This window comes from Pyxicephalus adspersus, chromosome 3 (assembly GCF_032062135.1).
Source record: "Pyxicephalus adspersus chromosome 3, UCB_Pads_2.0, whole genome shotgun sequence".
Taxonomy (NCBI): Eukaryota; Metazoa; Chordata; class Amphibia; order Anura; family Pyxicephalidae; genus Pyxicephalus; species Pyxicephalus adspersus.
The window spans coordinates 55,029,030-55,046,517 of record NC_092860.1 but is presented as its reverse complement, the minus strand read 5'-3'; the positions used below and the strand labels follow the sequence as shown (position 1 = coordinate 55,046,517).

The following is a 17,488-nucleotide window of genomic DNA, read 5'->3' as shown; positions in this document are numbered from 1 at the left end:
TCATAAAGTTTTTGTTTTTACAGGGAAAGTCAGCAAAGGACCCTCACAGTGAGATGTCACAAACACTGGGGGAGAAGTGTCCTTCCTACAGCACTGTCAAAACCTGGATATCTTGTTTCAAGACTGGGCATTTCACCCTTGAAGATGAGCCCCACAGTGGGCGCCCCGCAACCTCAACTGACCCGACAACCTGCGATGCTGTCCATGAGCTGATTATTGAGGACCGGCGAATATCCGCAAAAAAGATAGCCCAGATACTGGACATTTCACAGGAGTGTGTTGGGCTTATTATCACCTCTATCCTAGACATGTGCAAGTTTTCAGCGAAGAGGATGCCGAAATGTTTGAACAGTGGTCAGAAGAAGGAACAAGTTGAAGCATCCAAAGCCGTTGTGGCTCATTTTGAAGCTGCACAGGACTTTTTGGCTAGGTTAGTGACTGAGGATGAAACCTGGCTCCACATCTTTGATCCTAAAACCAAGGAACAGTCAAAGGAATGGCCCCAAAGCGGGTCCCCGCGGCCTAAGAAGTTCCAAACACAGAAATCGGCCAAAAAAGTGAACTGAGTTTCCAATTGGTCCACCATCCCCCCTACTCACCTGACCTGATCTGTTCCCGAATTTGAAGAAACACCTGAAGGGGCATTTCTGAAGTCAAAGATGCTGCTGAGACCTGGTTTGCGGCCCAATCAAATGACTTTTATTTGAACAGTCTAGAAAAGCTGCAATTACGCTGTACCAAGTGTATCAGTCTCAGGGGGGAATATGTTGAATAAATGTGTTATTCCATAACTCTGGCTCTCTTCTTTCTGGGCAAAGCCAGGAACTTCTCAGCAACCCCACGTATACCATAATAATAATGTCATATGATAGGTAAATACTTTTCAGTGCCACACAGTACTTTGCCACACTTCACACTTCAAGCAAATCATAAAAAAAAAAAATATATTAAAACCTGCATTCGATTTCAAATAAAGACTGGAAAGCAGATTGGTATTTTAAAAGCAAATTTGACTTTATTATACCACAAGCATTATCATAATGCAAGACTTTGTTTATAATAAAAATAGGTTACTAGGTATTTAATAATTGTTGAACTCATGCTGGTACACCCTGCTTCTCATGAGATGTTTGTTGGTATGACCTCTGTATCATCCAGTCTCTGTTCTGCGGAAACCAGTCTCTGAAGAAGCAGATGGGTCTTACATACCATGGATAATACATCTCGTGTACACGGCTCGTCCCAGCTGACACCACTGCTAAGGCAGCATCTTGGGCTGGGTAAGCAGGAAAAGAGATCTTATCTCTATAAAAGATGAAATAAGACAGGAACAAAATGAGGGCAACATTTCATATGGTCTATCCCTCTGTACTCAACAGCTTTTGAAAATATCCTTACTTTTACACCTGGGAACACCGGCTAAAAATTTTGGGCTGATTTAAAAAACTGCAACAAAGATTGCAATACACAAAAGTATATATAAAGAAAAGTTCTGTGTTCAGCATTTAGCCTTAAAATCTGATCTTCATGTTTGGGTGCCTTGGAAATGAGGACACAGTGACACTCTCTGGGATGATGCCTTAAAGCTAACCTCGTCAGTTTTCATCAAGCTTCAGTTCATTTAAGGCAGGGAAGCACATCTACAGCAGAAAACTAAACTCCAAGTGCCAAGGTGGTATTAATGCTGTGATTATTACTAATTTCTTCAACTCAACCTAAATTGTTTAAATACAGTTTCCACTATGGCACAAAAATAAATGTAAAACTATAGGAAGTGTAAAGATAACCTAATAGATTGACATTAACCCCAAAGCACTGTAGGAAAGATTGAAAGGTACATTTATGCTGATTCTGTTGGCCTTCTTACCCTTTCCATTTTTTGCTAAAAGTTATGGTAGACCTACCTTTGGATTTATAGATTAAATAATTTTATTATGCAACCCCTGTCAGTTTTATTGCGTCACCACTAAGGAGAGGCATTCTACTCAGATGCCTTGATGACCATAGTCACTGGGACAAAAAGTCATAATGTGGTGGAAGATCGAAAATACTGCAGTTGTCACTAGATCAAAAAGTGAAAGCAAATCTGCTAATGATTTGGTGACAACCGTCTAGGAAGATAAATCCTCTCAAAGGACACAGATTGCAAAAATAGCTCTGTAATCAATAACTAATTGATGTTTACCTTCAAAAACTAAATGTATGCTAAATGCAAGCTGTGAAAGTACCCCAATTTGACCTAGTGCCAACCTTTCACAGTCTGTACAGCAGAGATGAGCCCTGTGGTGTTTCTCCTTTTAGTGTCAGTGGAGTCAAGAGATTCAGGAGTGAAAACTACAGCAGAGAAAGATCAGGGTCCCATACACAATGTTGTTATTTTACCGCCTTGAGTTAAAAAAAAAAAAGATAATTTCTAATTGGTTGATACAGGTTACTACATTTTGCATTTTTTTCTTAGTCATCACTAACAGGCATGAAATAAGATAATTTATAGTCTGGAATACACAGTATAACGGTTTAGCCTGGTCTGGGAAAATTGTTCCAAGTGGTAGTTATTATTCACTTGTTTGTTAAAAGAAACAAAGGTTGAAGCAACACTCCTTAACCCTCATCCCTTTTTTTCTCTGAACGTGCTAAACGTGCTCTGAAGCACGTGCTCTGAACGTGCTAAATGTGGTTATACTTTATTTATTGTCCATGATCCTAGTATTATATTTATTAAATGTATTTACATCTTTTCAGGACATGAATGACATGACACGTCATGATATTGAATTTTGTTTCTTCCAGTTTCTCATTGTTTTTTAAGTTTCTCGTTGTTTTTTCCTTCCCTTTCTTCAATTCACTATTACAGGTTGTGCTTTTAGGTTATATTTCAAAAAAATAAACATTCGACTTACTTTACTTTTTCCATGGCTGATTTGGTATCAACAAGGCCGAGGATGCACAATGTGATGGAAACAGGCACATTTTTCATGGCTAGTTCATGTCGCAGAGACCAAAAGAAACCATCTAATGCAAACTTTGTTGCACCATATGAAGTGGTAAATGGGGTTGCAACTTTACCTAGATGAAAGTAGTAGTTTAGAATACACTGTCATGTTAATTAAATGTATGTAATATGTAAATCAATGTAATATGTAAATAATCTTTTCTAAATAATACTTTTTAAAGATTATTTAAGGCTGCTATCTGGATTAATATATATTAAATACAAAAGCTAGAAATATTGTCTGCGTGCAAGAACTACATGTATTCGTACTGAAATCTTGGTCTAATTTGTGAATTTCTTTGCTGTAATATAGCGCTTTGCTCCTGTGCAGAAATTATGTGTATTTAGGACTAGTCATTGCTGCTCCTTGTGCAGGCTGATTGGTCTTGTATCCACCCCCTGGTGTTTTCTGCAGGCAACCTGTAATGGGAGGACCTGCAATAACCCTCCCACAGCTCTGAACTCTGCACAGGCTTATGAAGGAAAAGTCTGCTTTAGCAAATAAAAGTGTAGAAAAAAAGTGAATTTCCAGTTTCTGCAGCTATAAAAAAAATCAAACTAAAACTATCATTCAAACTAGTAACAAATCTACTACAAATACATTACTTTCACAGATCTCTCAAGTGCTCAAAACTTACAGGCAATGTAATTTGTTTTCCTTTACCAATATGAAACTGAACCTTTATGCCTCCTTTTTTATAATGAGCACTGAATGGCTACACTGTTCTCATTACAACCATGGATAAAATGCTTTAATATCTATTCCTGTATTTGGATTTTACTTTCATGATTAATTATCACAAGACAAAAAAAAAAAAAAAAAAGCAAATACATATTGTAAATCTACTGGAATAGATTTTCAGTTACATAAATCACCTGTAAGAGACGACAGAACAATGATAGAGCCTTTTGATTCTGTCAAGTGAGGGAGAGCTATGGTGGCAAGATGGACATAGCTAAGGAAGTTCACCTGTAAATATAATAAGCAAAGCTAGGAGTTATAAACTGCATCTAAGATTGAACTCTGAACTCTCTACGCATGTACTCTTCTATGTTATAGGGAGCATCTAGCTAACAAAGCAGTACCCCAAGAAAACAGGCTTTCTGTCTGGAATTCTTCCTGAAAAATAGCAGTGTGTTCTTGGTATGTAAGGATCCCTAGGCACTTTTTTGCTTTCCAGCCCTATAGCTGTACATCTATTTTAAGATGGCAATACAGTATGTGATAGTTTCAGTTGATTAGACAATCAATTGGACAAAAATGTTGGACTGATGAAAAAATGATCTAAAGTATTGTAATTATGATCACAATATTTGTGATAAAAGCCAAATGAAAACTGAAATTGGAAATCAAAACTAGTTTTTGATTTATTAATTAGACATATGGGTTGGAACATATTTATTGAATGTCAAACAAGTGGGTGGTTTATCAAAATTGATATGTAATCACAATGAAAGAACAGTTCTGACTCTGCAGGAGGTCTGGGGTGATGTCTGGTGTTATTATTGTTTAGCTCTCTTTTACTGTCTTAAGGTTTTAAGTGATGTAGCACAGCCCTACAACTACCTGTAGGCTGCTTTCACACAAACATAGAAAAAAATGAGAAATCAGTAATGAGAAAATGATTAGCTGTATGAAAAACACACACAATATTGGTGATTAGTCCTTTGCCTCCCTTTTTTGCTGTTTAAATAGCATGGGATTAAAATTGCCTAATGTAAATTAGCCTTATATAGTTTACCTTTAAACATTAGAAGATAATATATTCTGCATTAAATATCAAGAGTTAATGTAGAAAAAGCATTTCAAACCTCCATTAGCCACCGTATATGATTGACATCTCCCTCCCACATTTGAAATGGGGTTGAACCAATGTGATTTAACACCAGGTAGTCTAAACCTCCTGCCAAGATACAAAGAGGAAACTGTTAATTGTCTGGTTTTATTTCCTAGAAAACAAAAGCCAACATCCCCAAAACTGTTTTTTTAGAAGAAAACACACAGGGTTACCATGCCACAACAGCTAAATAGGCCCTAATACAAAAAAGACATACAGGCACTAACATTATTATTATTATTATTAATAATAATAATAATAATAATATTAATAATAATAATGGCTCATTCAGAATATTTTCATTTCTTATGAACAAGCAATATATGAAAATTTTGAAATTAAATATTTTACAGTGTATGAAATGTTGGCCCAACAAAGACACAAGAAAACCACAGAAACATAGAATACAAGAACGTATATAATCTTTTGGTTTACAAAATAGGACAACAGTTAACACTATACAAAACAATATTAGGAAAGGAAAGGGAACAGATGTGGGGGAGAAAGAGGAGGATATAGCTGACTCACTGGGCCTGATTTATTAAACCTCTCCAAGGCTGGAGAGGATACACATTTTATCAGTGACGCTGGGTTATCCAGCAAACCTGGAACAGATTTCTTCAAAGTAATTTGCCATTTGCTAGCAAATGTGTAGAATCCTGGACCAGATCCATTCCAGGTTTGCTGGATCACCCAGCTTCAGTGATAAAAGGCCCAATGAAAACTGCAATTGACATTCTATGTCAATAGTAGCAGGGAGACCGAGAGGTATATTACAGCACTGTGAAAATTGTTATCCCTTTGCTATTAACATATGTTGTGTAATCATGGTTTGCTGTTGAACATATAAGCAGATAAAAGGCCAGGACAGATTTATAAATGACAGAGATGTTTAGTTAATTTAACAGGAAACACATTTGAATTCTGCACGTTTGTTGATGACAATGCAAGCCCATGTGCCCAACAGCTGAAGTGATCAAAAGTGCAACTTTCAAGTGATTCTAGAATAAATACTGGAAGGTCATGGTGTTTTTATGAATCCGTTTTGTAGCATAACCCAAACCATAAAGACAACAGAACACTCCAGGCAACTTAGTAAAAGGTAATTGAAAAGCACAAATCTGGAGATGAATACAAAACACTTTTAGGTCACGGAATATCACTTGAAGTACAGTTGCAGTTGTGTACAGAAGTACAATTGCGGTTCGGATTTATTACCAGTTGCAGCTTAATGAGAATGTAGCAGAAGTAAGTCACTGTTAAATAAACTCATATTGCATCTATTATTATAAAAAAAAACTGTATTTATAATGCACAAACAAATTACGCAGAATTGTACTGTGCTCAAATCGTGTCTGCAACTGACAGACAGATACAACCAATGACATGGGAGAAGAACAGGACCCTACCAGAAAGAGCTTACAATCTAAGTATCTCATCTATAGTTTGCCAGCTATAGAGGGCCTCTGCAGAAAGTCTACGGCAAGGGTGTCAAACTCAAATACACAGAGGGACGAAATTAAAAACTCAGACCAAGTCGGGGGCCAAACTTGAAATTTATTTAAAAAATAGGAAGTAGTTCCTTCAAATTAAATACAAAACATTTTCATATGGAAACGAAAAGTTATTGCTTAACATGCAATCTGGAACAGGAAAATACTTGGCAGTGCAATGTAAGCACTAATTGGCCCCTAGCTACAGTTCTTGAATAGATTTGAATAAAGATGGCATGAATGTTAATCATCAATTGACACCAAATAATAAAATGAATGTTACACATGCATAAATTATGTGCTCATCTGATATCTTCAAATGTCTTGTTAGAAAAGAAAAAGAAAGTTATTTACAAAAGAGACAGAAAAGAGGGACATCTCTTTTTGTTTCACACATTTCACACAGATGATTACCTTGTACCTTATTTTTGTTTTCTGCAGATGAGTCATTTTTTTCCTCTGCTGTGAGCTAGGAATAGCCAGAAGAGACCCAGAGACCGGTCCCAGAAGAGAAAGAGAAGACAAGTGATGCTGGGACTTCAATTCCCAGCATTACTTGTGTCTATGGAATTGCCCAATGTGGAGCCACATAGGCAGAGAGCTGTTCCATAGACGCGAGTGATGCCGGGACTGCAGTTTCCGAGACCTGAGGTTTGGTAGCGGTAGCGGCATCACTCAATGCAGAAGGCATTGGCGGGCAGGCGGGCCAGATGTCGTTCATTTTCTCAAATTCTTGGGGGGCCAAACAAAATGACCTCGTGGGCCAGAGTTTGAAACCCGGGGGTTGGACCCCCGGTGCGCCTGAGTCCAGAACCCTTCAACAGAGCTCAGCGCCATTATGGAAGCTCCTCCAGGGACCCTCCTGGCCGGGAGCAGATCTGCCCATGACAGCGCCAAGTTAGGGAGGAATACCCCTCACAGGCGGAGTTCAGGTGGGGGGCTGTGGCTGACAGGGAGCGCAGCCCCTTTCTGAGTGCGGTGAGGCCTTGGCTAGGGAGGCCTTGCCCGTGCCTGGGGCCTCTGGTGAAGCAAGGTCCCGGCACAAAACACGCAGCCGAGGGGGGGACTGTGGTCAGCAGGGGGCGCAGCTGCCAGGGGAGGCCGCACCTGAAGCCAGGGCCTCGCGTTCTGGGTTGCCGGATCCGCGGTGGAGGGCCTCGCCTGATGCCAGGACCTCACGTACTGTGGAGGGCCCGGCGGAAGGGTGCGGCGGCCGGTCTATTAGAGGATGTGGCCTGGGAAGGAGACTTACCTGGCGGGAAGGAGGTCCGCGGACGAGCCCATGGTGGAGCCGGATCCTGGGAGGACAGAGGAAGAAAGAAGATGGCGTCCGAATGCAGGCCTTGTGGTCGGAGGGAAACCAGAAGTGATGCGGGGTGGAGCCAGGCCACGTCATCGGGTTCACCAGGAAGTGACGTGTGGCTGGCTTCGATTCCCGAAGCGCTGCGGTCGGAGGGAGAAGTCTCCTCAGCGGGGCTGTAAGGTAGGATGGGAGGAGGTCCACTGGGAGGGTGGGGTGCTCTACGGTTGGGGGGGGACAGGGAGGTTACCAAAGGGAAGGGAGGTGAGTGGGGGGGTTTAGTGAGCAAGAATCATTGGTGGGGGTTCAGGAAGTATTGGCTGGGTTACGGGAGGTGGTCCGCAGGTTAGAGGGGGGAGGGGGGCAGCAAGCGCTGGGGACACAGTGTTGGGAGGCTCTAAGGTAGGATGGGAGGAGGTCCACTGGGAGGGTAAGCCGTAGGTGCAGCTGGAGGAACAGGTGGGGGAGAAGGGGTCAGGTCAAATACCAGTGGCAGGGGGGTCCACAGTTTGGATGAAGGGGGGTCTGGCTGTGGGGGGGGGAGGCAGGTAAAGGAAAGGGTAGTGAAGAAAGTGGTGTACCAGGTCAAGGGGGGAAGGGAAGGGCAGGAGGGGAGCTGGGACAGACAAATGGTGAAGGCAGAAGTGGACCATTACCCAGATGATTTTTTGTTGATTGGGCCGGCGGGCAGCTTGGTGTGCAGGGTGTTATTGGCCACCTTGCAGCACGTGGGGTTCCATTGGCGGATGACAAAACGGAAGGGCCGTTGACGGAGAGTAGGTTGCCGAGGTATAAGTTGGAGGCGCTGAGGCTGGAAATGGGGGCCACAAAGGGGAGCAGAAAAAAATGCGGTTGCAGGAGGTACAGTCTCTGTTAGGCAAACTGAACTTTGCGTGCAGGGTGATCCGCATGGGCAGGTTTTTTTGTAAAGTTAAATGGGGGGGAGGGTGGATTTAGAAGTGTGGGAAACATTTTTAGAGAAGTTCAATGGGAAGGCCTTGTGGTTGGAAGGGCCAGTTGATGCGGTGGATTTAGAGCTGTTTACTGATGCGGCAGGAAGAGTTGGTTTTGGGGCTTATTTTGGGGAAAAATGGTGCGCGGGGGTGTGGCCGCAGGTTTGGGTGGACAAAGGTTTGGTTAAGAATTTATTAGTTCTAGAATTGTTTCCTATTGTGTTGTCGATAGGAACTGTGGGGGAGGGAGTTGGCCAACAAAAAGGTTTGATTCTACTGTGACAATTTGGAGGTTGTGCAGGCCAATAAATAGTTTTACAGTTTCATCCGGGCCTGCAGTGCGGTTGCTGAGGCATCTGGTTTTTAGGTGTATGGAATATAATGTATTCATATTTGCTAGACATATTCCAAGGGTCGCTAATAGTGTGACCGACGCTTTGTCCCGTTTACAGTGGGACAGGTTTCGCGTGTTGGCACCGGAGGTGGAGCAATGTGGTCATCAGTGCCCGGAGAATCTAGTTCGACGGTCGGTGAGTGAACGGACTTGGAAGGCATACGAAGCGGTATGGAAAGAGGGGATGACATTGCAGACACAGTTAGGAGTGGATGTTAAGGGGTCGCAAGTTAAAGGGGTGTTGTGTCTTTTGGCTAAGAAATTTGCTGAAGGAGCATCAGTGGCGGTGGTGAATAGATTGGTGGCGGGTTTGGCATTTGGTTTAAAGTTTAGGGGGATGATAGATGTAACCAAGGCATTCATAGTGCGGCAAGCTCTTAAAGGGTATAGAATGAGTAGGAATGTGCAGGATAGCAGGAGGCCATTATTACCTTTTGAGTTATTGCACTCAGGATGGTGTGCAACGGGCCCTTCGTGTGTGGAGGGGCGCTCAAGTATGAGAGGTCACCCTTGGGCGCTGTGGCGGTTGGGGTCTGGGGGAAGGTAAGTGCCTTGTGGTAATTCGGTGGTAAAGGGGCATCTCGGGTGGTGGAGTACCCCCTTTAAGTTGGTTTGGGTGGGCCCCTGAGGCAGGGTTTGGCCGGTGGTCATGGTGGGTTGCAAGTATTGCAACTGGAGTCGGGCATTACCTTCCAAGACCTGCAGCCTGGGTAAATGAACTCAAGGAAGTAGACTAAAAAGGATAGTCTAACGTTTGTGGGGTGTTAATATTTTTGACATGTTGGGGGTTAATGAAAAGCTTAATATTCTGAGTTATTTATAGGTATTTATAGCTATTTAAAGTTTTAAAGGTTATCAATGTTATGTATGTTTTTTATGGTTTATTCAATTTTTTTTATGTTTTTTTGTATTTATGGTTATTTATGCAAATGTTATGTAAATTATTTGTTGTGTAAATAAACGGCTGCTTGCCAGCCAATTTTAAGTCCAAAAGGTATTTGAGTGTGGGATCCGCACTACTCTAATCAAGGTTAAAATAGACCCTTAGGCTATATAAAAATGCTAGATAATTGTTGCCCAAGAGGAACAACTGTGATCATTTTAGGTGAAAATCTAGTGTGTGTACAGCTGTCCCCTGGCAACATTCACCAATATACCCTGGCACTCACCTATCACTGGAATCAGGAAAGATCAGTGACAGAATTCTAACCTGTAATGTACAAGCCATATATTATTGTTCAGCAAAACAAGCGCACATGATCTGACTGCTTATAATTTCTTATAAGTTATCTTGCTGACATACAATGTTCCTTTAACCTCCTAGCCGTTAAGCCCGACCTTCTTACGGGCAAAAAAAAACGACTAGGATGGTTAACCCCGAGTTTTTTCCCATCCCCACTTACCTGGTCCCCCTGTGCTCATCCAGCGTCGTGTTCGTGTTCCAGCGTCGTCCTCCGTCGATCGTCGTCCGCCGATCTCCCTCTCCAGCGTCAGGTGTCCTTTGTCGGGTGCCAGCGGGACCGGTAAGAAGCCAGCCAGCATCTTGTGTTCCGCCGGCCGGCTTCTTACCTGGTCCCGCTGATCGTCCACGTCCTTCTTGTTCCAGCGCCGGATGATCTCTGAAGCGAGAAGCCGTCCGGCGGAGAAAAAAAAACCGGACGGCTCCTCCCTGCGTGCGTGAAATACATTTTTTATATTCATATTATCTACTAGAACCCCTGTTCGGACATATTTCTGTAAGTTACAGGTCTACAATTTAAAAAAAAAATTCATGAAAAACAGTGGATCACTTTTGGTACAGAAATCTAGACCTCAGTGTAACGCTCAGGTGGTTAAAAAATCTGACTTAAATCTCAATTAGTCTAATCAAAAGCAAACAAATGTGAGTCTACCTCCTTTACTGGAGGTAAACAGCCAATGGATAATTTCAGTGAGCAATAACAGTAAGGGAGAGATATCAGATAAAGCACACTTATCAGTGACATAGTTCATTTTATCCAAGGGTTGAAATAAGGTTTTTTTCATTAGGATCAATGAAGCATTTAAAAAATTTGATAAAATGACGTTTTAAACTATAACTATGGATTGCTATTTCCTATTTTCACAGCTATAAATGTAAAATGGTATTGCTGACTCCCTTTTCCTTTTCCCATAACAATGCAACACGTAAGACAGCTAGGAAACAATAATTTTTAGAAGGAAAAATAAATAATGGCAGCTTGTTAGCTTTATTTAATACAGGGTCTCTTAAAACTATGTACAGATGTCCGATGGACATCTGAGGATTGTGTTTTGATGATGTTTCCAGTAGCAGATGAATGATACACATAGTGGTGTTCTGTTAGATGGAGAGGTGAAGGATAAGCAAGGGGCAATCCCGATTGGTCGTGTGTACAGACTTACAGCTTACAGTGTACCTAAACTCAGAAATTTCACGTTACATAAAAGGGTAGATAACCCTTTTATGTTAAGTAAAAATTCAGTTTTTACAACATTTAAAAAAAACATTTAAAAAAAAGAAGTGCAGCACCGCACTAATTCAAGCTCTTGGGTGCTCCTTCTGCGCATGCCCAAGCATCTCGTGAAAAAAAAAATGACGATCACACACATGTGCAGTGAGATTGGCATTTTTTTTTTTACAACCTACGTCACCTGATCTCGCACCGTGGTTTGGTGATGTAGGAAGAAGAACAGGAAGAAGAGGAAAAGATGTAGGCGCCTAGCGCGCCGGCTCACGGACAAATGCCGGGACGATGCGGGACCCAGCAGAACAGACCTCCAGATGGATCGGACTGCCCTGCGGGATTGAAGGTCTATTTTTTTATTTTATGGACTTTTGGCTTTAGTTCCTCTTTAATGTAAACACAATAAATATGAAAGACTTGCTAAAGGTTCACAAAACATAAAACCTGTGGGTCAACAGCATGAACATCTTTATAAACAGACCAGGCAGATCTCCACTGCAGGCTGTGGAAATAATATTGCAAAATGGGCATAAAAGGCTGAAAGAAATACATTTAGCAAAGTATTGTAAATACAAAATTTTCATCCATTTACTTGAAAGCATTGTATTTAGCCTTGGCTGAAACATCACAGCATTATCACAACTGTCAGAACAGTATGTGAATGTCTGTAATAGTAGCACACTTTAGTGTAAAATACAGTCATTTGAGGCTCCTATGGGATGCCAGTTTTCACTTAAAGCCTTTAATCACAGAGAAGGAAAATGTTCAGTATTTTTATAGCATATGTTTTTTTACACCAATCATTGGTCTCACCCAGGGCAGTTATAGCTTGTTCCATCACTTTTTCACGAGCATCTGATGAGGCCATGTCAGCAAGTGCAAGCGACACACTCTTCGCTCCAAGCTCCAAGCACTTGGCTTTTACCTGCATAGAGGAGAAGCTTGAGAGCTTTACCACAGCAATCATCGGCTAATTACCAGCTAAAAAAAAAAAACTTACTTACCACCTTCTGCCAAAAGTTACAATAGTTACTAACAAGTTTACATCATTAAAATGTCTCTAGAACAGAAACTATAATGTATAATTATTGTCATGGTTAGCTAAGCAAGGCCTGGATTTTGCAGTAATCAAAGCAGCCTGAAAGTAAAGGACTAGCACCTGTATTGCATGTGGTCCCCCTGCAAGTTATCTTTTCTCCATTACTGACTTCTTGTGCTGCACCTTGTACGTGTATGGAGGTTGCTTTGGTAGAGACAGTTTTACTTCCTGATGTCAGAGCTTCCAGCAAAGAGAACGCTAGGTAGCAAATTTGCGATGTCACCACGTCTCACTCCTAATCAATTGAAACTAAGAACTCAGAGGCAACAGTATCTTCACACTATGGAGATACAGCTATACCAGCTTTAGCACTTACATACCAGAAAATAAATGTTAACTTGGAGGGTCTCTTTCAAAATATGGATTTTCAAGGTATTGCTTGGCCACAATTAACATTCCTAGAGGGTCCTTTTATTTCCAGCATTATTATTATCTACTAGTGGTTGCTGAAACCTACAAATCAGAAGATCGTTTTTAGGAGAGATTGGTGGCTAATTTTTGTAATTATAGACAATCAGTTCAATCATAAAACAGATATTTAGGGTGCTGAAAGTGTATTGGGTAATAGTTTTACAGCTGTTCTTTATTAATTATACAAATTCTACAACCTAACTCAGGTCTGGCTTCAAGAATAATCAGCTCCCACCATAGTCAATATTATTGCCAGTGGTTGGTAGTCACCATAGATCTCCAAAATATAAGACTTACTTGAATGTACAAACAAACAGTATCATAATGGAAGAAAAAGGGTGTCTAGTACTGGGTGAAATTTACACCATCTGGTCTTCCATGGCTTTGTAATGGGTGGAGGGGCATAATAAAATTACTGCATCTGAAAAATATGCTCTGCATCTAATATGCTCATTTTGTGTTTTCCTAAAGCTGCGTACACACTTCCAATTTTTGTCGTTGGAAAGGATCTTTCACGATCCTTTCCAACGACAAGGGAGTGCACGATGCATGAACGGTGCTGTACATACAGCACCGTTCATGCTCTATGGAGAGGAGAGGGGGAGAGTGACGGAGCGGCACCCTGCTGCGCGCTCTCCCCTTCCCTTTCATTAGGATCGGCTGTCGTCCATCGTCCGTGGATCCGGCAGGTCGGTCGTCCGGACGACACCGACTGTACACATGGCAGATTTTCGCCCGATAATTGCCCGATGCCGATTATCGGGCGATAAAAATCTGACGTGTGTACGTAGCTTTAGGCTCCAAAGATCACCTTAACCATAAATTAGATCAGAGATTTTCAACCACTGTGCCACAAGAGATCTTCAGGTGTACCGTGGGAAATTACCCAATTACCATTGTCAAGTGTCTGTGCTGTAGTGACTGGCAGAGTAATGTAATACTTTTCCATGTCAGTGGGTGGCAGTAGGTAGTTTAATTGCCTTGTTTTTTCCTAAAGACAAGAAAATTTGCTACAAAATGTCATTTTGTAACATTTTTGATTTGTGGTGTGCCACAGGATTTTTTCAATGTAAAAAATGTGCCGAGTTAGCTACAGAGTGTCATTTTGTAACATTTTTGATTTGTGGTGTGCCACGGGATTTTAATGTAAAAAAATGTGCCGTAGCTCAAAAAAGGTTGAAAAACGCTGGATTAGATGGATTAAAATATGTCTGCTAACATAGAAAATGCAAGGCATTGAAAACTGTACCAAGAATGGCTACAGCAGTAGCCATTGACCTAAACTCACAATCTGATTGTCTACCACACATACACACTAATAACAGATTTGGGTCGACTTTAATTAGCACCTGAAGAAAATCCAGTAATAACATACAAACACCATGCAGACAGTGTCCCTTGTGAGATGTGAACTCATAATCAATGGATGCATTACAAAAAAAAAAAGAATGCATTTGTAATTAAAGAAAAAAAAACATTGATTTTATTTTAATTCTTGTCTGTGTTCTTATACCAGGGAATAATGAATACAGTCTGTGATGAATATTACACTTTCACGAAATTATATTCCGAATGAATAAAATGCATCACCTAATTCTTTGTGATTCTTACTGCATTCCTACCATTACATAAAGGGATCAAGGTAAAGCTTTATTATCACAGTATTTGAATTCAAACATATTTTTACAGAGGGATAAAAAACACAATACTCAAACTTTACTGAAAAGGATGAAATTTAGGCACAATTAGGATTGCCCCTGGAACAAACAAATTACACTGAGGGACGCATTCTTTGTTGAGTTAGAACTTACTTGTTTTTTACTAATTTTTGGGTGGTGAATCCAGAAATGACCCTAGTTTTTTGCTATCACATCCAGTTGTTAGATGGAGAGGGAAAGGATAAGCAAGGGGCAATCCCGATTGGTTGTGTGTACATAGCTTAAGATACAGTGTACCTAAACTCAGAAATTTCATGTTACAGAAAAGGGTAGATAACCCTTTTATGTTAAGTAAAAATTCAGTTTTTACATTTAAAAAAAACATTTTAAAAAAAAAGTGCAGCACCGCCCTAATTCTCGATCGCCTAGGTGATCGAGAATGAATGGGAGCGCAAAGCTCTTGGGTGCTCCTTCTGCGTATGCCCAAGCATCTCTGGCATGTGCAGAAGGAGCCTTTTCGTGAAAAAAAAAATGGAGATCACAGACATGCGCAGTGAGATTGACATTTTTTTTTTACAACCTACATTACCTGATCTCGCACCTTGGTCCGGTGATGTAGGAAGAAGAACAGGAAGAAGAGGAAAAGATGTAGGCGCCTAGCGCGCCGGCTCACAGACGAATGCCGGGATGATGCGGGACCCAGCAGAACAGACCTCCAGATGGATCGGACTGCCCAGCGGGATTGAAGGTCTATTTTTTTATTTTATGCACTTTTGGCTTTAGTTCCTCTTAAATGTAAACACAATAAATATGAAAGACTTGCTGAAGGTTCACAAAACATAAAACCTGTTGGTCAACAGCATGAACATCTTTATAAACAGACCAGGCAAGTCTCCACTGCAGGCTGTGGAAATAATATTGCGATACAGGGTACCCTCCAATTTTGTAAAAAAAAAACAATTTTACATACAATGAAAAAACTTCTGACATTGTCCTGATGAAATGTTCATCTTTGATGAGCTGCCGAATCTGTGGACCATCAAACACACCGGCCTTTATTTTTTCAAATGACAGCCTAGGAAATGGCTAAATGAAATACTTGAAACAGTCTCCTTCAGTTGGTAAAGCTTTAATGAACTGCTTCATCAGACCAATTTCATGTGCAGAGGCGGGAATATAATATTCTTTCTATCAACAATGGGCTCATGTAGAATGTTTGGATCACCTGGCTTTTAGGGCAGATCTTGGAGGCCAATTGCTTTCCACCCAATGCCTCTCACAAGTTTTGCTGTCCCACATGCACAGATAACAGGGATACTTGGTGTATCCACGTTGCTGACCAAAAAGGAAACTTACCATTTTAAGGTCAACACAGATTATTATTATTATTATTATTAAACAGGATTTATATAGCGCCATCATATTACGCAGCGCTGTACATTAAATAGGGATTGAAAATGACAGACTAATACAGACAGTGATACAGGAGGAGAGGACCCTGCCCCGAAGAGCTTACAATCTAGTAGGTGACCCAATTGTGTTGGCAACAATTCAATGACTCTCTTTATCTCTGCATATTCTTCACAAAGAGAAACTGAATGAGCTATTGGGACTGACCCAATTATACTGCCATTGTGAAGGAGGACACACTTTAAGCTCCACTTTGAGCTATGGATGAATAGTCGCCATTCAGTGGAGTTAATGATTGGAATTCCTAATTCCTCCATTAAACCAGGTATGTTATGGCAAAACACAAAGCCACTGTCAAATCTAAAGTACTGCAGAAATGCGATTTCTCTGGTTCAAAATGACAATACCTTCATTCCTTTTTCAAGTAAGTTTTCTTCATGCAGTCTTGATGCTAGCAGTTCTGCAGCCTTCTTCCATAGTTCCAAATCACGTGCCAAACCACTCAACTCATGCTGATCAAATCCCTTACGAACAAAGTCCTCCTAAATTTCAACCTCTTCATCATTGTTGTCACCTAGTTCATCACCATATTCATGTTCTTCAAGAGAGGGTAGTGTAACGAAAACTGGTACTGGGATTTCATCTGAATGAGCCACTGGGCGTTTAGCCGATGGTAGACTAGGATACTGTATGTTACATTTATTTTTCTTGTTATATGCTGAAGTTTTAACTATACAAAAGTAACAGTCACTAAAAATGATCTTCTGGCTCTCGCCAAACCATTGGTACACCAAATTGCATCTTATCAGGTGTTCCCTTTGTCCACATTCATAAACCATCGACACACTGTTTGCACACCTTATGAGGGGCCCAATACTTATCTTGATCACCAAGTTTAACTTTGAAATATGCCAAATAGGCTTCCTCTACAAATGTGCTGATGTTCGCCCTTTGGGAATGGTGAAACTGCCAAAGACTGTCTTGCGTGTTAATAAATAGCCTATACAAATTCACGCTACAGTAATCGTATTACTAAAGCGGTAGAGAAAAAAACCTGACATGATAGAAGAAAACTAACTACACTTTCAGAATCAGCATACCTATTTTAGTGTAAATAAGTTTAAAAATTGAAGTCAACAAAAAACTTGTTCAAAATAGTCCCCCAGTGGTATTATTCAGGGTGGTATATCAGTGCTCTCAAAACTATGGAAAAGTGAACAAACGGACATCATAACTAAATAGTCTACATTCCTGGCTAAGAAAAAATACATGTTGACTTGAATATTTTGATTTTCCGGTTTATAATATTTCTCTTTCAGCCAAATAGTCACTGGAAAATGTCTTGTGCCACCAATTATGGCTCAGCTGCACATGGAAATCTTTGTATTTTCCATCTCTGATTCAAGAGCACAGTAGTTCTAGAAAAATACTTTTCCCAATTCCCTAGCTTTGCAATTCTGTAGTAGATCCCAATT

The 17,488-nt window shown here is 40.8% G+C and overlaps 1 protein-coding gene across 2 annotated transcripts in view; it reads right to left on the bottom strand.

Moving 5' to 3' along the window:
* Nucleotides 1-989: 989 nt before the first annotated feature.
* LOC140326275 (hydroxysteroid 11-beta-dehydrogenase 1-like protein) overlaps nt 990-17,488 on the bottom strand; it is a 30,154-nt gene continuing 13,655 nt past the window's right edge. For both annotated transcript variants that reach the window (XM_072404723.1, XM_072404722.1), the window contains 5 exons: nt 12,249-12,360; nt 4,805-4,896; nt 3,869-3,962; nt 2,901-3,066; nt 990-1,305 (listed from right to left, as the gene is read on the bottom strand). In XM_072404723.1, coding sequence (XP_072260824.1) covers nt 1,098-1,305; nt 2,901-3,066; nt 3,869-3,962; nt 4,805-4,896; nt 12,249-12,360 — 672 coding nt within the window. In that variant the 3' untranslated portion in view covers nt 990-1,097. The remainder of the gene's footprint in view (nt 1,306-2,900; nt 3,067-3,868; nt 3,963-4,804; nt 4,897-12,248; nt 12,361-17,488) is intronic.